Genomic DNA, 24,236 nt, shown 5'->3' on the forward strand with positions numbered 1-24,236 from the left:
CAATGTCCAAGACAAAAAATGGAAATTTGATGATGTTACTGGTACTCATTTTTCCGTCTCTGGCTATCTATACCTCATTTATACAATTGGACCTCTCTTGTCGGCGGGCTGGTTGAATAGATTGGCATTCCTTATCCAGTGCAAAATTCTCCAATTCCAATCAGTGCTTGTTGTTCTCAGTTGTGTCGGCAGGTGTCGCACTGCAGATCGACATAAGCCAGGCTTATGATGACCATGATTTGCAATGAGCTGTACACAAAAACATACTGTTTGATTGTCCAAAATGGTTCTTTATTCGACATTAGAGAGAATAGGCCTATACATAATATATAAATCTTATTAAATCTGACACAATATTGTGTTCTCTTTCTATTATTAGTAGGACATGAACCGGTATTATAAACAATGAATAATATTCAAGATTTTCACAAATGCGCTTCGCATATCATTGATTAGTTATAAGCCTACATGTTAAAAAACTTATTGAACTTCAAATATGATGAAGTATGAAATCAAAATCCTTTCGCACCAAAAAATTGTTTTTCTCTGCATTGCATTCAGCAGATCATTGTTGTTATTTCAGAGAAGTTAGTACAAATTCTATCCGATGCAATATGTTATCGTTTGACCAAATGCCATACAAAAATGCTCATTAAGTAATAAGGCCTTGATGATCATTAGCATTATTTCTAGAAGACTATGGTCAGAGAAATATCTTTTTATTTCCATGATTTGAAAGCAAAATACATTTCATAGTGAACAACTTTTCTATCACAACAGAATGAGAACTGAGTGAGCAATGAGCTTCACATTGTGACTCGAGTCAAAAAGTGGTCTTAAATCTTAAGAATGGCCTCGAGTTGATAGATTGGCTATCGAACTAAGGTGGTCTTAGCCTGATCGAAAATCTAAGCCCCTGACTCAGTTCCACAAAAAAGTTGAAATTTTTGGTGTAATCGCCATTGGTAACTTCATGTTTTCGATGAGCACATCAATTCAAACTTAAACGTTTTAGTCTTACCCGGTAAACTTTTTTTTTCGTGAAACTGGACCCAGGAGCCTAAAAATCTAGTTCAAAAGTTGCTTGAAAATTAACGAATAATATTCAGGAATGCAAGACTAACTGTTACTTGTGCAATTCGGTGGGCCAACTGAATTGACAGGAAGAACATTGCGAAGCGGAATTCATGCCACTCCAACCATTAACACATTATACATACAGTTCATTAAAACATTACCAATCTACCTTCTAATCTCGGTTATCTATTTACAACACATCATTTCATGACTAGTTCTAGATTTATACACAATTCTATAAATATCTACTATATTTCGTTTCTCTCATTTAGTTACCACCACACCCCTTTAGAAGACACTGAAAACAAAACACATAAAATAGGACGTACTCTCATGATTCATGACAGATTTTCGATGAAACTGAAACAATTTTTTTAACATAATGCAACAACGTTACAACTAAACCTCTATAAATACAGCTATTTATCCGAATGCAATGATTTTGATGTACTGTATGTACCGCTATGTTGACTTATCCTCAGAAACTATTGTTTCATCGAATTATGAAATAGTAACTAATGGTCACTATGGGTAAGCAAAGGCAAGACCATCAGTAACACCTTTGAAATATCTTCATGCATCAAACAAATCAGATCAGTATTTCCCATGACAAAATAGTCACATAACTGGAAATCAAGAGCAGTTAGCAGCTCCGAACCAAAAGACAGCAAGCTACTCTATCTAGTAGTGTACTACATGAGCAGTCTGTTGTATCATGAATGCAATGTATCATATTATCAACACCAAGCAAATAAAACAAGACGTGTAGATTGAACATACAAATTGTAAATATAAAATGTAATTCATATAGTATAAGCTACAATAGAGTAAATCCATTATCAATCATGCAGGGTATTAATTCTTTACACATTTTTGTATGAATTTACACATTTTTGGTCATATAGATAATCAATTACGTAAATAATATATATATATCGATATATATATATACAGACATGATTGCCCGATTCATCGTTAAGCTAGAGACACATACCCCCAAAGTATAACATATTTAAACGATCTTGTAAATGTGTGATTATAAACAGGCAAGCAGGGGGGGTAAGAAAGAGATATTGAACTAGATTTCCAGAATTTTTGATAGTGCCTTTGTTTTATAAGAAATTCCCTTTGATTATTAATGGGGCACTTTTTAGGAAATTTTTAGGGGTCTTATGATGTTATGGAAATGGTCGCAAGTCCAAAGTTTTGATTAAGTTTCACGGATTCCAGCAAAGCATCGAAACATAATTTGATGTTTTTGTGTTGGTATGTGTCACTAGCTAACTTAATGATTAGGCGGTTTAAAATACAATTGTGTTAACCATTATAAAATATAACTCTCTGGATCAATATATACATATATCAGATCACGATGTTGCGGAAGGAACAGTTAATTTTTTACCACAGTCAAAACGTCGGTACTAATTTCTATCCATGTTTTTCTTACTCTCTTCATCAAAAAACCATACACAAACAACTTTAAACCACAGATAGTCATTACAGTATAGACCTGCTACAGGTTCACGTACTAACAAATATTTCGTATACAGAATCTTGGTAATGACTGAAATACATAAGAAACCGAAAATTATGCCCAGATGCCTAGCATGTTCTTGTTTCGTTACGTCCAATGGTTCATGTTAAGTCCAAAAACGCCAATTCAACCTAGATTCCACTATATACAGTCATACTCACTGAAGTCGTTGTAGTAGGGACATCATTACATTGATGACTTCTCATAAACACGCCATTCATAAAGCATAGTGAATTATAATTTGAAATACAATTTGAGACTTAACGCTTGAGACAACTTAAGAACCGGGTAATGTGACAACGTATCTCATGACTACTCAACAGAGTTTGACTGTATTGATGCAATTCTTCATTTTGTGTGAGTGTGTATTTTTCATTTTCTACGCTAAAACCCAATCAGACATATTATTCAAAGGATTGTTCGCTCTACGTGGACTAGGCAGGATTCATCAGTCACGCATAACGTGCTGAACGATGGTGCGTACATTTCATGGTGCGTTTCATTTCAACACTCGCTGCTATCTGCTTTCGTTCGCGACTGAACGTAAATACCATGAGGGTCCGATCCAGTTCGCTTTAGGCGGAAACTCTCCTGCAACAACGAACGCTTATCCGACGGAACGGTCGAATCTTGTTCGTAACAATCGTTATTAAATGCTAGATTCGGCATGCTACGCAAATACGTGTCCGGCCGGCCAAACGCCAGCGAGTCTTGCGTCACGCTTGGCTGACGCGGCGGTGTGAACTTCAAATTCGGTGTACTTTGTCTGTTGTTACGCATTGGATCGATAACATCGTAATGATTAGGATCGTCTGAATGTAAAGCGTTCCATGAAGGAGAATGTTTAAGAGTGTTTGGATTCAACGGTGCTGCTGTCTCCTCGTTTTTACGGCTATTTATGAAATTCTTATCGGCGATCGGCGCCGATTTCGTCTTTATCATAATTGGCTCCTCGTATCCGTCGGAGACTTTTTCATAATCGGGACCATCCTCATCATCATCATCATCATGGTCATCATCATCGGAGCCGTTTTCGTATTGTGGCTGTTCCTCTTCTCTCAGCATGTTCTGCTGCTCGTGTTCGCGGTCGCGGTCTTTCAACAGACGATTGTCGCAATAATCGGTCATCTTGAACAGGTCGGCGTCGCTGAATTCGGACTCGGTGAATTCGCCGACGTAATCGGACGAAAATTCGTTTTTCACGTTCAGCGGGATTTTCGGCCGGTAACAATACTTGGCGCCGGTATCCTGGTTGACTAACATGTTATTTCGACAATAATCTGAAACGGCATCGGAATCGACGACCGAGCCGTCGATCTTGGAAAGGTTGCCGGGATCATACGTGTCGGCGTTATTCTGCTTACGCTGAAGAGTCGAATAATTGCTGTTGTTGCTGATGTCTAGAGCATGGTTGTTCTTCAACACTACTGAAAATGACATGAAAAAAGTTTCTTAGATACCAAAAAACATTACAAACGCGTAGAATCATTGCTCAAACTGAGAAAGCAATGATTTTAACGGAATGTCTACTGCGCACAGCACTGGAAAACAGCAAAATGGGAATGAAAAATGCTTTTTCCTTTACTTTTTGTTGACTGTTTCAAGCTCTTGCACTTGATGTCGCAGTGGATTTAATTCAAAGTTTCATAAAAGAATTGGTTACATAAATGGTGAGAGCATTTCGGTCAATAGTTCGGGTCAAAATCAAGGAAACTCTTTCAATAGCACGCTTGTCAAGTTGGGGAATGTATAATGCCGCGTACTACTGATTCATATTGTGGATATCAAAATTCCAAATCTATCAAATATGATAAAAGATGCTCATCATCGCAATTTTTCAATTTTCAGTCCAAGCTTTTACCTGTCTGTCATTTCTTATGTGCTCTGCTATGATTTCTGGCGCAAAGATGATTTTTTCAAAAATTGATAAGATTATAACAACATTGTGTAAAAGCGTAGACTTATTAGTGAACCGGAATGCTGACTCTGAGACATCACTATATATTCGCTTTCACAATATTGTTAATCTATCAGCGCCCTGACCATAAAAGATAAACAATAGATTCTCACTAACATCTTCCATAATATTTTCTCTGCAAGCATTGCATTTTTCAAGATTGAATTAAGTTTTAAGACTTCAACAAATTTAGCCCCAGCCTAATTAGAGGGCGTGCAAACCACTCACACCACTCACTCCATACATACTAAACGATGCTCAAACAAAGTAAAGTGACTCACTTCTGGAACCAGTTGCAATTCAAACACAATCATTTGTCCCGTGCTAAAATTTGGCTCGGGCCTAGTCCGAGATTTTTTTGTCAGGCAAAACAGGCATGGGTCCATTTAGCACCCGTGTGAACAGTTGTTCCAGGCCAAATCTGTCAACCTATCTAGAAAATCTATTGTTATGAACGGGCAAGGCAGATGGACAAACAAAGAGTGACACCGATAAAACCCTTTGGTGCTTTAAGCGAGCTAATCAAAATACCATGATAGGCCAAAAATCTAAAACCTTTATTTTTCTTGCTGTTTTACAATACCGTGCGCACTTCATAAAAGCTTGAAGTTATGTGAAAATTACCCGCAAATCACTGGTTACAGCAGGTTGTAAAGTGCATGAAACAAAAAGGAAAATTGAGCAGAAGATGCGTAACAAATTTTTAGGGAAAGCAAAGGATTATATTCAAAGACTAAGTGAGTTGACTTTTACTGGTGCCAGCACACGTCATTAGGTATGTGGCAGAAAATTTCAAAGTTATCCTAGAATGATTATTCTAGCACAACTAGAAAGAGCAGGGGAAATACTTGTCAGAAATACCTAGTTTGTCTTTCCAACTCAAATATTAAGGAAGTTATGAGATTTTGAAGATTTCAAAATGGCAAAATTGTATACCCATAATCATAAAGAACAAGAGCCCCAAGGGGCACGATGGCCGGCTTGTAGGCTTTTCATACTAGAAAATGATGCATTGATTCTGTGGGTTATATTTGTCACAATACTCTCCCCACTCAGAGTCAATACCTATAATTTACACAGTACAGTCGTGTTTTCATAAGTAGCACAGACTGGGAGCTGGCGGGAACAAATACCTCAGATCAATCTTTCCCTTGGTCTTATTGATTTGAATGCGGAATTGAATTGGATTAGATGTTTAATTTTTTCAGTAATGTAAAATTGAATTGGATTTGATATTTTTAATGCAGAATAAAGTTTGATTGAATTTGCAGTCTGAGCACATGGCTAATTAGCATATCAAGGTCATCCATCCGTTTATATATCGCATATATCGTTTTTTTTCAAATCACGTGATTTTATTTACTAATATGACATCACGTGACCGTGAATCGACAAAATGTAAACAACAGAAAACAGCTTCAAAATCGTGTATAATTGAATATTTGGTTCTCAAAAGCACATAAACCACCCTAATCATTCGATTATTCACACTACAAATATACGGTAAGAAATTTTTGGTGCCAAATTTCGAGCCAAAACTCAATGACAAAAATTGTATTTCTTCCAAAATAGCGGACCATGCCGCGAGAAACCCCAGGTAAAATTTGATAGTGTTCGTATTATTGCATCTACTTCAAACTTCGTCTTTAAATCACTTAGAGACAGAATTTTTGATATGCAAATAGGTTTCGTTAATATAAAGACTCGCGTTCAGGTATATCTAAGGGCTTTGAAATCATGACTAATCTTCAAACCACTTTGGCAATTCTTAACCAATCAATGAAATTCAAAAATGAGGCTGAAGTCCCGGAAATCCCTGACATCATGGAAGGGAATCCCAAAATAAGCCAATCAGAGCAATTCTAGTAGGGGATTCCGCTGGGAAAGCTAGTATACACGTCACAGACCTATTGTACTGTGCATAGCGCGATTCTGCCACATACCTACACACATATAAAGCTGTAATACAAAGTTGTGAATTATCATTGTTATTATTATGAAAAGCAACGACACAACTGTCAAATATATATTATCATATATGTATGTATATACAACATAAACATTTACCATCTGTTTTATGGATTTCTGAACCGAAAATAAAAGGCAAAAAGATAAAATGTTTTTACCGGCATAAATAAAATCAATGGAAATGATATTTCTTTCATTAGTTTACATGACCGGTTAAACGTTTCCTCCCATTTACTTACTTCCGGTAGCTGCTGATGATTTTGCAGGCAGAGACGTGGACGATGACTTCTTGCGAATTCGCGAACGGCTGCTCCACAATCGAACAAAATACTGGAATATCAAAAAGCCCATTATTGAAATTCACTAATCAGATAGCGATATATGTAGCATAAACATCAGAAATGTTCCCAGTCACAATGGTGGATAGTTTTCAAAAGCTCAACACAAAATGGGCAAGAAATGATTAAGTCCTAATTTCATGGATCCAGTTCTTCAAATAAAATTGGGGTGGTAACCGGGTCTCACCAGAAATCTATGCACTAGTTGATAGCCCAGTGACTGGGACCACCGTATGGAATGGACATTAATGCTTTGTATGAGTCATCTGGGTACTCGGGTTATCATATTGTTAGTGATTGCACAGAATTAAGGATTAAACTGTTAGTTGCTTAGAGCTGTTATTCAGAATAAAAACATCAAACATTAAACAAGAATGATCAACAATGAGATATCTAAAAACCCATAAAAAAATCACTGACCGAAATACGCACCACCTATCTGATTTATTTTAGTTAATATTTAGAAGGCAGCACCTTCCTGTCTGTGAAGATACGGTGAGTTTACTAGAAAATGTGACGGTTGACGTGACTGTATACAGGTTTCCACAGTATCATTTGAAAACATGGAGCCACTAAATCAAAGATTTTGTGAAACCGGGCCCCGAAGACAAGCTCAGTAACGATAATCTTTGACTTCCTCAATTCTGTCTTGTTAATAAATTGTTGTTAATAAATGTGAATGTGAAATATGATTATTGGCAAAGAATTTGTGTGAAATTAGAATTATCATTAACAAAAACCATTGAATCACATAAAGCTTGTCTATTACGTTTAATAGCAGATTAGTTCTGAGAAGATTAAACTACAAGTTTAAACAAATTCCATTGTGGTTTGCACGAACGCAAACTGGATATTCATTTTCACTTAGATACTTTTCACATAAGTACTAGGCCATTAACTGAAGAATTCTTCGAAAGAAATAATACAGTAGACTTCCTTCTAGTTTGTAATGTCTGATATGAACATTTTACTGACTTGGGAGGTGTTGCTGAAAGATTGTTAACCAATGTAAAAAACCACGGTAATTTTTATTCAATCGCTTGCCGGCAAGTGAGAATTCTGCAACGATATTCAAGGTTTGTTAATAGATATTCGGTTACTAACGATATCATTTCATCCACGTTTCAATTAAAATCAGAAGTACATTAATCATCAAAGAAGACTGAACCAAACACGGACTAGAAAGAAAATTAAATCTTATCTAGAGGACTGTTAAGATAATATTTGGCTTTGGAAGCCTAAAATTCCACTACGAAGTTGAAAATGAACAAACTTTGATAATTGAAAATAAAAAGTTAGTTAAGCCATCTGATGATCTGTTGCCGGTCCCCCTTTACTGGTATAGAACAATGTTACAGGTATTTGACACTGGTAAAAACAATTAACAACCTTTGAACAATCTGATGAAAATAATCTTAAAGCCAGCCAGTCATGAGTACTGATGTTAAGACTATCAAGTTCTAGTTCAAAATTTGTGCATAAAATATTACTTTCACTGGAGATAAAAAAAATTTGAACAAATTACTTTAGGTTAACTCACAACTGCGAAACCATACACAAGATTGATTAAGATTCAGAAGGAGCCTACTGTATAGAAAATCAACAGAATAAAGAATGAAACTATCACTTACGCTATTCCCACGGAACTAAAACAAATCAAACACAAAATATTCATGCATTATGAGCCTCAAATTGTTTATGGCAAAGACCATTACTAAAAACATGCTTCCGATATATTTCAGATATACAATACTCACATTAGCAGCGTTTGAGCTTGTTCGGGATGGTGTGCCGGAATTGCTGAGTCCCGTATGTCCACCGTAACCAATACGCACACAGTCCGGTAACCATGATGTTCGGCGCACTAATTTCTTGTATTCTTTCTGGACCTGTGCGAATAATGAAATCAGAGTTAACACTCTCAGAGAGACTCTCACACCAACAAAACTATAGACACATTATAGGAAGCGTCAAAATGGACTAATCAATGTAGTTAAGCCCACTATACAAAACCAGGAAGAAAGACACTCTTAAATATTTGGATGGATATATGAAAGCTGTGGGTACTGGAGTTTGTAATGGGTAGTGTAGTGTGATCTGTGTGCATTTGTGGCCAGCACACAGATCACATTGTTCAATGGGGTTTGGTCCAGGACTCGCGAGATTTTCAACAACACGGAAGTAACGTGTAATAAATGATGACTTGAATTGCATGACTACCTACCACCCCTCATTATTGTTGGAAAACTAAACGTTCGGCACTGACTAAAAATTAGTAATAACATTTTAGAAATGGCCAGAATTTTAACTTAGGTTCTATCTCATTTTTATTTTACAATTGCGATTGGTATAATTTTCTTTTAAACGGCCGTTAAGGCTTCATGTTTCGTCTGCAATTCACTGCAAATAGTTACGCAACTACGCACATTTCAGTGTTTTTTGCAGCTGTACACTCAATCGGCACCGTTCGTGACTAGCTTCACTGCGGAATTATCATTAATTAACATCGCCATATCACATCATCAACTTATATTGTGCCTTAAAACCCTAACAGCCGAAATAATTGAAATGCACACACGATTTCTATCATTGAAAATTGAGAGAGTGGCCATGTTTGTGTTTGCTGCTTCGCGTAAATCCCGCACGGTAGCGGAACCGCGCCGAGTGGGGCCGATACGTCCAGCCCCAGCAACCAGTTCCGCAATTCCCAGTTAAGATTCGATTCAGAGTTAAAACATTGGAAATTAACTTATTTTGACCGAACAAGTCAAACTCAACTAAGAATGGACTGTGTAACTGGATCCTGGTTGCTATATACTATTTCGATTTTTTCAGATGCTAGCGGTCTCTACTCTTCCTGATATATGTATATTCAACATTGTGATTAATTTCAAGATTGCAATAAACCAAACCAAATCATACCGGACTCACTGAGATCAACATTTAGTTTCACTTACCTTGTCATTCATGACGCAATGGAATGTGAAGATGAACACGCCTTGTAAGCTATTTAGAATTGTGAATATGTACGCGAGAGCAACTGTTTCTTCTCCAAGGAACAATAAACCGAACGCCCATGTCAAACCGAGCAAAACAACCAATACAGATGCTCCTTTGATCCACGCTCTGAAAAAACCAAGGAGTCGAGTTAAGAGTCGAAAGATAAAGGTTTGATAGGAATTACCACTGCCAGGAAATTGCCATGTGCTTAAATGAAGAACTCAATAACTGAATGGACGATAAATGAATATAAGCCTATAACATTTGTATAAGATAAAAGAATTTCAAAATTCTACAGGAAGCCCTTGGCCTGTGGGCTTTGACCTTGTGGGCCTTGTAAAGTCAAAGCATCAGCGTGGAAACTGATTTAAAGATTTGGTTTTTGACTACTGGAAGAGCATCTTGAAATTCCCTTCAATCCGTCTGAAATCTTAATCATAAGAAATGAATACTTGTCCATTGAAACTAAACAGTATACAACAAATTTACTACAAGGTCAGGGGACCATATTTCTACTCACTTGAGTAGAGTAAATTAACCATTAATTCCAGAATATGTTTTATATTTTGCGAAATTGTTGTTGTTGTTTTGAATCGTAAGCTATTAACTCGAAAACTGAAGCCGCAAACACCAGGATATTCAAATTATATGTACAACAATTATATGTACAATGATTAAAATACTAATTGGATACAGATATATTTTTCATTGGTTCCCTCCTAAAAGCCATGGAAATACCGGTAGCTATGAAATTTCAATGCTTGCAGCAGTGAAAAATAATATATGTAGCTTGATACAAAGATATATAGACAGTTGAGCAAAAGAAGAACAATTACTAAAACTACTATGAAAACAAAATACATTAACATAGTTATATAATACACAGAATTATGAAAATAAATAAATACATAGCTACAAAAATTTCTGGAAATGCCAGTGTTTTGTAAGGTTCAGGGGCAGATCCTGACTTCAGACTGTATTTCCCGTATATTGGAAAATTTCAAAGCCTTCAAGAATGCACCAAACAAAACAAAATCTTTCAAAATATTTTGAGCATGGTGCACCTGAACTCCGAGTGGTTGCTTGCTCCTATTGGCAGTGAGTGTCAAAGAGTTTTTGACTATCTTCACCTCAAATACTGACAGACTGAATCCAGTTCGGGATCTGCCCCTGATGTTTTTAACTGATTAGTGACAGCATCTTTATCAGATGTACCATTAAATGATATGTTATTGGAAAATCTATTCAAGCCCCAATTAGTAGTATATGATTCAAATTATCATATGATGATGATGATGTATAATTGCTAGAAATGGAAACAGTGTTAAAGGTGATATGGAGAAAACAATGAGATGAAGGGGTGGGGTGAAGAAACACCGCAACAGTAAGATGTCACCATGAAGGCTAGTTTCTACCAAGTTCCTACGTCAGCGGGGGCATGAAATTGATTAGAAATGTTCAGTGTTTCCAACATATGCACATTTCTATGAATTGAAAGCTATTTTCATAGAAAACTACCATATCTTTAATACAAGTGTCCAACAACACCTGCAGTGCAGTTATAAGCAAGTTTGTCGCTGGGGCATCTGATGTCTTACAAGACTGATCTTAGATGCTCAAAATTTCAAGTAACCATTTGTTTCAAGGCATTTTTTCAAAAACAACAATTTAGTTGATAAAAATATCTTAAGGGCAGGCACAATTTTGTTGGACGTTCTGGAAAGAGGTCAAAAATGGGCCAGACTTTTTTCATTTCAATTTGCCCTAGAAATATTTGACAATATCTTGCCCCTGTCGCCCATATCATCAGTTCGAAATCATGCCCTGGTGATTGAATAGGGGCAATAGCAGGGAGTTACGTCTACCGCAGTAGTATTCCCGTACAAACAGGGTTGACACAAGAAAAATGGTGCATTGCTCGGCTAATTCTAATAAGGCATAGGTGACATACACATAAAATGTCAGTGGGATCACATTGTCTCCAGGTATTCAGCTTCATATGAACATGGGTTATGTTATGATAGAATCTTACAACGTTGCCAAGAAATTTGCAAGGTATTAAGCCAATGCTGAAGTAAAAAGCCTAGTAGAAGCATGGACATATAGACTCTAGTTTATATATCCATGGTAGAAGATACAGAGAAAACTGTCAACCTTGAATTATTTAACGAAAACGCAGAAAGGGATACAAAAAGTCAAAACAGCTTGAATTTGGAACAGTTTAATCCTTATGATATCAAACGAGATATGATCCATTTTAACATTAATTGAATGCAAAATATGTTATCTCATAAACTGGATGATTTTGCCAGTCCTGAGATCAGAATTGTTCATACCATAATACTAGTACACCCACTTTCTCCGGAATATTTGGACCCACAAAAATCAGAGATCTGAATTAGAATCATATTTTGAATCATATTTTATATAAACTGCCTAATGTGTTACTGGAACAAGGAATACAGTTCGGATTGACATATTTGCTGCCAGTGATGAAACAACTCACATACCTATGCCTTTACGCCTTTTTATAGTGTCTTGTAACAATTATGTGGTGTGCATATGAGTGCAAGAATTTGAGAGTATGTGGTGATGGATTTAAGACAAATATAAGCCTATTTCCTCACTTAAACAATTGTTGTAATAAATATGTTCTGTTATAATTTCTACATCAATTATCTTTGCAAAATTAAACTACAGCAGATCTACCGCATTTTGCTGGGACGAAACCTCGTCATAGGTGCAATGTTAATTCCTAGATTCCCGAGAGATCTGGCTTGAAACGAACCAGGAATTCCCGGCAGTACAGAGTTTATGTAGATAAAATATGATTTATGGGGCTACCTCTAGTTTGGAACACACTGAAATAATTTTAAATAGAGTAACAATTCAAGGATTTGCACAGATTTGCGATTTGCAACAAATGGGTTAAACTGATGGAGATCAAGCAGGATTGACTTCTGTTATGGTTATAACATCAATCGATATGACCAAAAGTCAGTACAGTAGAATAAGGAATCTACATATACTGTATTAGGCTAATTCACCATAGAATTTCACATGGCCGAGTTGACATTTTTCAATCCCAGTTAATATCTTCGATATTTTTTAACTAAATTACAAAGGTTGACAGTTCTGAGAGATAGAGAGGATACCCGGTATGTAAATTAATGAAAACCGCTATTCGAGTGATGGATGTGATAACGTCTTACACTGTCTGCTGTAGGTGGCGTTTCAGGGGTACGTCTTCAGATTTCGTGCTAGCGAGACTGCGGCGATGGGAACTACATGCAAAATTGAAATGATGATTCAACAGTAAAACATGAAGCATGCCATCAACAAACGTATACATATTCAGAAATGACGCCATTGATAATAAGCACATTAACTTGAAGTAATGACTGTTAAAATGTGACAACAGAAAAAGCACGATATTGAAGAAATAGGCAAATCATTTTTGGAAAAAGTATCGAACAATAAGTCAGAATAAAATCTAATTTCAAACATAAATCTGACATCAAGAATCAAAATAAACTTTATGGATTATCAGAATATTTCATTTTGAACCAGAAGTGCTACATAAAGGTCAGTTAAATTTGCTTAATGAATTATTGGAAATCACTTCTAACTGGCCAATTCGTTGAGACTACTTGCTAACCAACCTGAGTTGGCTGACCAAGGGCGGATCCAGAGTGGTCTTATGAAACTTCCATAAGACCCTCAAAATTGCGATTGGCCCTCAAACATGAAGGCAGTTTGTCAAAAAGGGCATAACTCTATCAAAGAAAGGCACAATTTTGTCAAAATTCTAAAAAATGGCATTATGCTGTCAAAAGGATACCATTTTGCGGAAAACAATTTGAAAAAGGGCATCATTTTGGAAACCTATAGAATTCTATATAGCCACTATGAGTATAGCTGACGTAGCCCTAGATTGCACATCTGAACAACCTAATTTCTCCAGCTCTCTAGTTTATATTCAATTTGTCTTACAAACAAATTTGTAAGATCCTAAAATCTGACCCTGTGACTTCTGGTTCAAAATTTGTCACTATAAACACGATCCGAGGAGAGAATGACAACGAGACGACATCGATGATTTCAAAGCCTACCCTGCATCAGCAGCGCCGTTTGGTTTTTGATCAGTAGATGCTGCCGATTCTGATCGTTTACGACGCGAGTCGATCGCCTCGGCGCTGGCACTACTCGTTACGGTCGATGAGTTAAAACTGATACGTTTACTCGATCTGTCAATAATAATTCAGAAAAAAACCACATAAAATATGTCCATGCTTTAATGACGTACGAGTTGCATCAGTTGAGCATTTTGATTGCTTAGATTTAACGGGTTGTTCCAATTTCAGTTTTACAATTGACTTATATGATTTCAGACTCAGCACTAGTTATCAAAGTAGGATTTTTCTCAAATATTTCAACATTAGAAAATGCTATGGATGTAGCCATTACCAGGGATAGCCATACATTGCTTCTGCTTAAAAAAAGCGGCCCACAGCCTTAAATTAATGCTGATGACGATGTTCATCAAAAAGCAAAAGTTCTCTTATTTCAATAGTAATTAGTAACAAGCTTATACTTATCAATATTGACACAAAGAACAAATTATGAAATGAACAGTAAATCAAAATCACATGCTCATACACATTAGTAGTACGTCTTGGAGTACCGACACATACTACTCACATTAAAAACTTTATATACATATATACATTTAACATACATTGATCAAATAAAAAAAAATGTAATCTGAAATTAAACGCATCTATAAGTAAAAATTTGACAAAAGCATATAAAAACATTATAGGGTGATAGGGTCATTATGAAAACAAAGTAGATAATATATTTATCATTACAATATTCAGGGGAAAGAAATTATGAAAATATTTCAAAATTGTGACGTTAACTGCAGTAAAAAAAGAGCAGAATTTAGAGGTAAATTTCTGCTTCTGTGGGAATGTGACTAAATAGTCTGTAGAATCATCTACTGCATCTATGTCTAGCAAATAAAACACTGCACGATTGCCTAAACAGGAAGATCTACCTAAATGATACACGGGTACACAAAGAGCCATAGCTGATAAAATCTGAACGCGAAACGACATTTAAACAAAGGACAACATGCAGGAAGGAATGTACTTATAGCTTACAGTGTATCAGACATGGTTTGTTTCGATTGAGATGTTGTTATTAAACTCTCATTCGACTGTAGAATCAGATCTCCTTTGCTGCCACTATCAAACGCAATTAGAAACCGGTTATTCAAAGAAATTCAAATAGAATAGAATTCATGAATATCTGGCATCGAGATGCCAGAAAATATTGTTCCTCCGAACAACTAGACATAAAGGTTTCGTGATCGACGCCAAAACCAAGTCCATCGCGAGCCGCCTGCAGATAGCACCAGAAGCTGTGATTTGGATCATTGTTGGATACACGTGCGAGAAGAAAACACGACTTCACGCTATCATTTTGAAGACAATCCAACCGATGATATCGTAACTTTTTTGTTACTCAACTGATATCACTATTTACAAACTCGGTCTTAACAATATTCTTAGATACTTAGAAGAAAGACGCATTTGAAACCTTCAGTTGAGATTGGAATGTAATGATGAATGTTTAAGAAATAGTCATTATAACATTTCCGAGTTATGAGAGAGGAGAAAGTAGATGTTAAAAGAAGAATAACTTATGTACCTTGCATTCTGTATTCGTGATCTATCTTTCGCCTTTAGTTTAGCGGCCATGTTAGCGTGTCGACACATCATGTAGATCGCAATGCTAAGCATTACTACATTAACCTAATAAATGCAATGATACAAATGAACTCAATTCAGGAATGAAGTAAAGACTCAGGGCCAATGGCTCAAAAGTTGGTTAATATGGTTGGTGTGACCATGGTATTTATCTGATAGTTAGAACAACTGGCTAAGATGCTACACCAGATGATGATGTTCTCTAAAATGAAAGGTCGAAACATTATTATACAACGTCACAACTCAAGTCTTTTTTCAAATTGCATATAACAGTTTGTATTCATATATATAAACCCACTTCTTCTGTTAAGTTCGTACAAATAGTTGAAATTAAGTTAATTTCCAATGTTTTATCTCTTATAAGTGAAACTTGTATCAATTTGAACAGTTCATTTTATATATCTATCATTCCTTCTCAGGGTTTCAGTTCATACAAGCCTCACTTTTTCTGAAACCCGTTTTATATTACAACATTATGTATAATACGTCATATTGTACATTTTTTTGCAATTTGTTTCTGAAATAGATAAATAAATGAATAAATTACTCAGTTAATTCAAAAAAGCAACACTCACTGTTATAACGGCAGCAGCTGGACCCACAAACGCGAGGATGAAATAGTTTTCAGTACTCAGCCAACAACTGTAATAATGCAAACAGAAACGGACATTCAATGATGAACAATGCTACAACAGTGACCATAAGAGTATGGATCAAAAAGCAAATCTAGACATCTAATCTCGACCAGTTATTTTAAGATTTCCATTTCCAGTATACTGTCTCATCATATTAAGAAATTACACCCCACTGTACACTCACACCCCTATATTTAAATAGATATTATTGCCATCGGCTTTTCCTGATAGTGCTATCAAGCGACATCAAGGCACACACTAGATGGCAGGACTAGTTCAGTTTCAATGAAATAAACATCAGATCGAATGGTGCATGGTATACTTTTCACTGAAAATCTATGTACTTCAGAGAAAGGTTGAATCGATTCTAATTGAAACGCGGAGGAAATTGGAGCGGACACCGAGTAACAACTAGCGAACCTGATGGCACTCTTAAAATCCTCAATTGCCAGAGTAGCAGTGCTGGTACCTCATTGAACCAATGATTAATTGCTATGAAGATTAGAATTGGAATTGACATTAGAATAATCTGAATAGAATCAATAACTTACTGCCTATCAGTGCCGTAACCAGCAGGATTAACACCAGCAGATATAGCGACCACGATTAATGGCAATCCTGTAAAATAAGATAAAATATATGTATAAACATCATCTCAAGATTCCACCACGACCAAAGCAATGCTGCCACCTATGAATCACAAATCTTTCTGTTGCATGAGATAAAGAATCAAGCTAGTTACACGTTAACATACCCGCACACACATAAACACCAGATGAAGCATATAGTGTATTTCAGTGTACTGTTATAGAGACCACTTATCAGTCACCCGATTGCTGGTTTATTTTCATACAGAAGGCTTCTTGAAACTGCCGTCGTGCAGTTAACAAACAGAACGGCATAAATATATTTACCGTAACCGCTTAGGTAGTACCACTTCTTCCTCGATTTCTCTGCTTCGAACACCTCGATCAACATCACGTACAGTTGAACTCCCTCCAGACACATCCATGCGAACGCGGCCAGAAACAAGAAATGTAACAGTCCGGCGACGATCGCGCACAATATCTATAAAATCACCAATATATGGATATACAACCTGTTCTAGAAAAGATTTCTGACCGCAATAAATCCCGCACTCTTGTCACTGTAGATACAATCGCCTTAAGAGTTATCATTATTGCATAATCAACTCGGGAAGAAAAAGTTATTTATTCAATTGTGGTAGATTTAACCGTTAGCCAATCAATAAGGCTGGGGTTTTCTTAAAAAAAGTTAAGGGTCTCTTCTTAAAAATTGAGTTAAATGCACACTGTATATTTTGTCAAATCCCATTCCTTAAATTCCTATTCAACTCATTGCCCTTCATTCAAGAATGAATATGGGTCTCATTGTATCCTAGTCAAACAATCACTTTAAAAGTTAAAATGAATTCTGATATATGTAATATTCACCTTTTTGTCATATTGGATAATACCAGCCAGGAATATAATTTCAGCCATCAGCAGTGTTCCGACTAAATTCTTATGTATTGTGTTTCTGTCACATTGAAGATTTCTTGGATAAACAGAAAAGATTTGATAATGTCAAATTTCCAAAATAAACCCAAGGTTGCGTTCGAGGGTAGAATCTTAAAACTTTAGAACAGGTTAAGATCAGAATTTGACTCAACAGGGAGATTGAACTGATTTCAACTCTATATTCGTCAATGTTAACTGTTAACTGTGGAAGTCGACACTGATCATTAAGTATATGAAAGCTAGGAAGGATTTAATAAAGGGAGTACATGTTTACCTGAAAAATTGGAATGTGATCCAGCAAAGTAGTAGACAGACTATAGAAATTATACATCCAGCATACGTGATGACCGTTAGACTTAATTCGTGATGCGTTCCAAGCTAAGAAAAAATATATCAAATTCATCCTGAAGACCGGCATCTCTCATTTTTCAATTTTCAGATTCAGAGATCTTTTGCAAGATATCGACCAGTGATTTCAAGCCCCCCTAAATAACAATTTGCCAAAAAAACAGGCACAAAGTGGACTCGGTAGGACATTATCAACATGAATGGACCGATATTGGGATATGATATAGGCCTAATGGTTACACCATTACCTTGGTTCCAACGATATCCATTAGTACTGCAAAGTTTGTGAGATGGTCACATTCGCATACCGTTTCGCTTGGAGTATGTCTAACCATTCTGCAACCCTCAGTTGACCAATGACCATTATTAGGACTAAAAACAATATATCATTCATTATCTACGGTCGAATCAACTTAATCAACAATATTTTATCTAATCAGGAAATTGTTTCTTTGCAGCCCTCTTAAACTTTAAATGCAATATGTAGTACGGTATGAAATTTTCAAACAATATTTCTCAGTAAATCAAATTTCACTGGCCCCAAATAATCCAGATCAAAATGAGTTCTTTACATGGTTTAAGTATTTGCTCTAATCTTAAGGTAACAACATTAATTAAGACATGAATCGGATAAAATTACTACACTCACATGAAACAAATTAGAACTAAAGGCTATGAATCAAAATCAGGTTTCTGATCAGTAATTAGATGGGAAAAGTATAAGTTGTTTGCAAGCAGTAAGGTGTTGTCCACTACTACCAACTACTATCATTAACAGTAGGTGGAATTTTACTAACGATAAAATATTGGTGAATAAAAATTATCCAAATTTAAATATGGTGCCAGTCTTGAGAAAAAAATCAAGGGATAGGCCTAAAATGCGTCTATGACTTTTGTCCAGCATCCCCAGAAAAAGGGAAGGATTCATTAGCTTCGTAACAAATACACTGTGATCAAAGGAAAGATTAAGTGAATGTTGTGAAGCACATCGGTAAGTGCTGCCATCTTCTGGACAAGCATTATACTGGTACTGAACGCAGATAAAAATACTTCAGTCAAGTGCTCAGGAAGTCATTGCATAGTTGTCTGTTATTTGATGCAGGAGATAATTCAAGTGTATAATTACTTGATGGTTGAACACCTGATGGTCTACATCTGATAAGCGAACAACAGAGATAGTTCAACCAGGCTAGGGAATTAATATTCCGTATTGGTGGTTTAAATGTGTTAACCGCATTTTCTACTCAAGAATGCGAATTACGAGAGTTATCAAGTGTGTGGTTGTTTTAGAAAAGCATTCTTTCTCAATTACCCGATTGATAATTTTTTTCTGGAGTGGAATTAAACATCAAGTGGCAGTGACAGGTGTCTCTGCGCAGTGAAGAAAAAGCATGGCCAAAATTATATGAGAAGTCCAAAAATACCGTTCTATAGGGGTCACATGATTGTCATGATTATTCAAAATGGATTTACATGAAATCGAAATACAAATGTATATTAGGTCAGATTCTAATTTCGACATACAGTAAAAAGACGATAAGACCACAGAAGCAGACCAAAGTTAAGGACAATTTTTGACAGTTTCATATTAAAAGCTAATCATAACTAAATCATATTGTGTTAAAGTCATTCAAAATGAGAAGGTTGGCATCAGTAACTAGTAGTAACAATGAGTTGGTGGAAACTGGCCCCAGATTTAGAAGTTTTTGAAAATTCCATTCATGAAATGAGTCACGCAAGATTTCCAATCCTACAACACCAAGATTTCATGAAAAAAGCTTACATATTCTTCGAAATTTCCATTCTGATATTCCAATAGTAAGAGATGCACTTATGCCTCACTTGCCACAGTAACAGTGTCTGGCTATCCGACACAAACTTCTACTTACGAATCTTTAAAATTCCAGAAAGCACAGCGAGGAAACTCGACCCCATCAGTGATGTCATGTTTCAGCCGGAATAAAACCGGTTCTGTCAGATCCGTCTTCTTACCCACTGAGTCCGACAACGTGGCAGAGATGATTTTTGAATTGACGATCGTGTTCGTTTTGTTGTCGCCATTTGCGTTGCTGTCAGCCGGATTCATGTATTGACCAAGATTGTCGTAAATGGCGAATACAACTTTTGCCAAGCCTATAATTTCGGATAAACATGTTCGGTATTACAAACATGTATTTCGATCGATCGAATTCGAGTGAAGCTGATATCACCATTTTGAACACACTGTTATAACCAGTAGTTATTTATCACGTACTACGGTACACTGCCTTTTAAACGCAGCAACTTTAAAGTCGAGTTATCGATGAAGTCAAAGTTATATCTTACAAACTAAGGCAATTGATCTAGATATCCATTCGATAACACCAATCAATTAGCTTTAATTTCGATTCCAAATGATTTTTGAAGAATGAGGAATGAAGTAGTTTTACATTCATACGGTTGAAGAACTAGGTTAAGACGTCAGATTACACGGCTATCTCTGAGTCCCAATTGGTATTTCGAATTCAATTTACTAAGAACAGATCGTCATTTGGATAAGTCGTCAACACATAATGATGATCATAACAATGACGACTTGAAACAAGTTGGCGGTATAGAACCACCTGCGAATACACTTGAATTTTTTTCATCGAATGTTTACATGAAATACCCACAAAATGTTGTCTGTATGATTACTCTAATGGCATCAATGCAATTATTGAGCAATTACATTAATTATGACAGATCAAATCATGTGCCATGTATTAATGGCTTCCTGTCGGTATATCAGGGTAAATTTCATTGAAAACGTTCGGATTAATCAGTTATCAAGGACAAGACCTTCGGTAACATCTTTCACATTTTTGTACATATCAAACCAGTCGAATAAGTACTTCTCAGGCCAAATGACAACCACTAACCAAGCCATGATATAGGCATTCTTCCACTGGATATCTATCCAGAACAGGATATCTATCCAGCACACTGTGATTTTGATATTCTTGGCAACACCCTTATTTTGTTGAAAAATGGCTTCACACTATCAATTTGAAGAACTGACAATAAAGTAATTTAATGATTTAAACCTTCTAAAAACTTGGTTTGAAGAATATGTACAAACTGACCAAGTCATGACTTTGAATTGAATTTGTCACAAAAAATTACTCATCACTCATTTTCAAACTTCAAAAAAATCATGTTAATAATACCACACTCATATGAGTGAATATGATTAACTAAACACATCACTGATACCTTGAACACTGGTCTGTTTAAGGACACTTCCCGGTATAATAATTGTGTCATCATTCAACAGTTTCGGATCAGAAGATGTTGACGGATTTGATCTCATTGCCGATGATTCAGGAAATACAACTTGCTTAACAGCTACTGTTGTTGAAACAACCTTCACTTCAACAACTAGAAAAGATGACATCAGTGTTGTTAGTAGAACGCAAAAATAAATAAAGTTTTGAAGTATTAGGACATTGTTATGTATCATAAGTGTAGCCACCGACATGTACATGATTAAATTCATATACTATCTATATACATCTATATACTGTTACACAATAAGTAAAATTATGTTGCCTCAATTTAACACAATACGTATATCACTCACAGTCAGCAATCTTGCGACTACTAGACTGCTAGCAGACGTAATGAGTAACGTTCAAAAGAATCTTCCTACAAATCATGCCTAATTTACTCACTTATATTCTGTTCCCTTGCCAAAATCACTGTGGGTTTGTCAGCTGTATTTGCGACTTCGATTGCAGACGTTTCGATGCCTTGAATGACGTTCGTGGCCACCATCCTTTTTTCTTCCTCCAACTGAATGTCTTTCCACGATTGAGCCTGTTTATCAGACAGTAAATTGTCACTCACTTTGACTATGGACTGAAATCATATGACAGAAAAAGCCTTTTAGTGAACATTAAAAGTCATCATCAGCTATGTTATCTGGTCACTTGATTCTTCCATTTTCTATATTTGAGTTCCAATTTATATCTCCAATTCCCCAATTAACTATTAAGTGCAAGTCGTCATTCGGATATAAGTCTTCAATCACGATTGGTAGAACACTATATCCGTGTTGACGCGATGAGGAGAGAATCCCACAATGATAATAAAAAGTCCGAAAATGAAACTTCGAGATAGTAGTTTATTTCAACGTATCGACTATATCCTAATAGTCATCTTCAGGAATAATGAGATACTACAGAAATTATGAGATATATATACAATCCAGAGACAAAGAGACTAATTCAAGTAATCAGAGATGATACTAACTAAAGGAAAATGTACATTTTCCTTTAGTTTCATTTTCGGACTTTTTATTATCATTGTGGGATTCTCTCCTCATCGCGTCAACACGGATATAGTGTTCTACCAATCGTGATCATGCTACCCACGGATCGAAATATCGTATTAAAATTCTTCTTCTTCACGTTCCCGTACCTCGTCGCTAGCTTCCGAAATTATGAGAAATGCTATATCAAATCCAGGACTGCCAAAAGTAAAGTCAAGTTCCTTCAGGAGTTTTATGCCGAAAAAGTGGTTCCGCGATCACTTTCTTGGATTTGGAAATACGACTCCAGCTCTGCATTTCCACCCGAAGCTAACAAGCAACTCAAATTCGCTATAGATCGTGCTAAGGAAGACTGTAACTATCAGTTCTACAAATTCTGTCAATCTCAAAATTATTTGAAGTCACACGTACCGGACCTATTCCTCTGGAAATCGCTCTCCACTATTGTTCAAGGCTCTGGAAAATATCATCAGCACAGAAAGTCCGTGGATCTTACCAACCAACTGAATAAACTCATTGATTCCAGCCCTTGGACTCGATTTAGCAACACCGAAAACATAGTAAATTTGTCTTCAACCACGTTATCTTCTACTCAGTGTCAACTTCTCGGCTACGGTTTGAATTTTTCTCTTCCTCATCAAGATAAACATGTTTTAGACTTTGTCACCCAATTGGAATATCGCAAATCATCTCGGAACAGTTTGGACTATAACTTTATATTCATGAATCTACAGGCTATTTGCGATCAACTCAACAGGAACCTCTTTGAATATCTACCTCGTCGATTTCGGCTCGCCCTCCAAGAACTACGGAAGTTAAAGACTATTAAAATATCTAAGGCTGATAAAGGTGGCAAGATTGTGATTTTAGATCTGGATAATTATAATGTTAAAATGCAATCTCTCTTGGATAATCCTGGTGTTTATAAGAAACTTAAATCGAATCCTCTTCCTCGTATGCAAGCTAATTTCAACAGAAGTCTTTCGGATATTATTAAACGTTTCCCCTCCGCTAAAGAAACTCTGAATAAGTTCCATTCACGTCTCCCCTCTTTACCATATATCTATGGATTGCCTAAAATTCATAAAGATAATGTTCCACTGCGCCCTATAGTCTCCAATTGTAATTCTCCTACATACCGGTTATCTAAATTTCTCGCGAAACAGTTATCTCCGGTGCTCGGTTCGTTCTCTCCGTCGCACCTTCGCCATAATCAACACTTACTTGAACGTATTAAGAATATTATCCCTGGCAACGACAAATTTATATCATTTGATGTTACTTCCCTTTTTACCAATGTTCCTCTTGGACCTACTCTTGATTTCTTAAAACGCAGATTACCATCACTTAACATTAACTTCGGCATTCCTACGGATTGTATCATCGACCTTATCTCTATTTGTACGACGGACTCCTTTTTTGAATTCAACAATTGTTTTTACGAACAGACATTCGGTATCGCTATGGGAAATCCTCTTAGTCCTATTCTAGCTAATTTATTCCTAGAACATGTTGAATCTGAAATATTGCCTCTTTACACTGATATTCACCCTAAAATCTGGCTCAGATATGTTGACGATGTTCTTGCTTTGGTTCCCTTTGACTTCAATGTTGATAACTTTCTTATATATTTAAACTCCCTTTACCCGTCTCTGGCTTTTACGTATGAATGGGAATCTAATAGTAAAATACCTTTTCTGGATGTTTTGATTTTTAACTGTGGATCCTTTTTGAAATTCGCGGTTTATAGGAAACCTACCAACGCTGAATCCTACCTCCATTACTTCTCTTTTA

The 24,236-nt window shown here is 36.1% G+C and overlaps 1 protein-coding gene across 11 annotated transcripts in view; it reads right to left on the reverse strand.

The window, feature by feature from the left end:
* Positions 1 to 269: 269 nt before the first annotated feature.
* Positions 270 to 24,236, reverse strand: part of LOC141899744 (adhesion G protein-coupled receptor L3-like) — a 43,901-nt gene continuing 19,934 nt past the window's right edge. For 4 of the 11 annotated variants that reach the window (XM_074786230.1, XM_074786234.1, XM_074786229.1 and 1 more), the window contains 18 exons: positions 21,844 to 22,030; positions 21,386 to 21,550; positions 20,041 to 20,284; positions 18,400 to 18,523; positions 18,078 to 18,181; positions 17,738 to 17,840; positions 17,198 to 17,351; positions 16,835 to 16,901; positions 16,224 to 16,290; positions 15,590 to 15,693; positions 13,987 to 14,121; positions 13,087 to 13,158; positions 9,832 to 10,000; positions 8,632 to 8,763; positions 8,506 to 8,520; positions 6,776 to 6,866; positions 6,636 to 6,653; positions 270 to 4,038 (listed from right to left, as the gene is read on the reverse strand). In XM_074786230.1, coding sequence (XP_074642331.1) covers positions 3,116 to 4,038; positions 6,636 to 6,653; positions 6,776 to 6,866; positions 8,506 to 8,520; positions 8,632 to 8,763; positions 9,832 to 10,000; positions 13,087 to 13,158; positions 13,987 to 14,121; positions 15,590 to 15,693; positions 16,224 to 16,290; positions 16,835 to 16,901; positions 17,198 to 17,351; positions 17,738 to 17,840; positions 18,078 to 18,181; positions 18,400 to 18,523; positions 20,041 to 20,284; positions 21,386 to 21,550; positions 21,844 to 22,030 — 2,874 coding nt within the window. In that variant the 3' untranslated portion in view covers positions 270 to 3,115. Of the gene's footprint in view, positions 4,039 to 6,511; positions 6,528 to 6,635; positions 6,654 to 6,775; positions 6,867 to 8,505; positions 8,521 to 8,631; positions 8,764 to 9,831; positions 10,001 to 13,086; positions 13,159 to 13,986; positions 14,122 to 15,039; positions 15,124 to 15,589; positions 15,694 to 16,223; positions 16,291 to 16,834; positions 16,902 to 17,197; positions 17,352 to 17,737; positions 17,841 to 18,077; positions 18,182 to 18,399; positions 18,524 to 20,040; positions 20,285 to 21,385; positions 21,551 to 21,843; positions 22,031 to 24,236 lie in introns of all 11 variants that reach the window. The other 7 variants (XM_074786239.1, XM_074786240.1, XM_074786231.1 and 4 more) reach the window with 7 other exon arrangements.

This window comes from Tubulanus polymorphus, chromosome 2 (genome assembly GCF_964204645.1).
Source record: "Tubulanus polymorphus chromosome 2, tnTubPoly1.2, whole genome shotgun sequence".
In the NCBI taxonomy this organism is placed as follows: domain Eukaryota; kingdom Metazoa; phylum Nemertea; class Palaeonemertea; order Tubulaniformes; family Tubulanidae; genus Tubulanus; species Tubulanus polymorphus.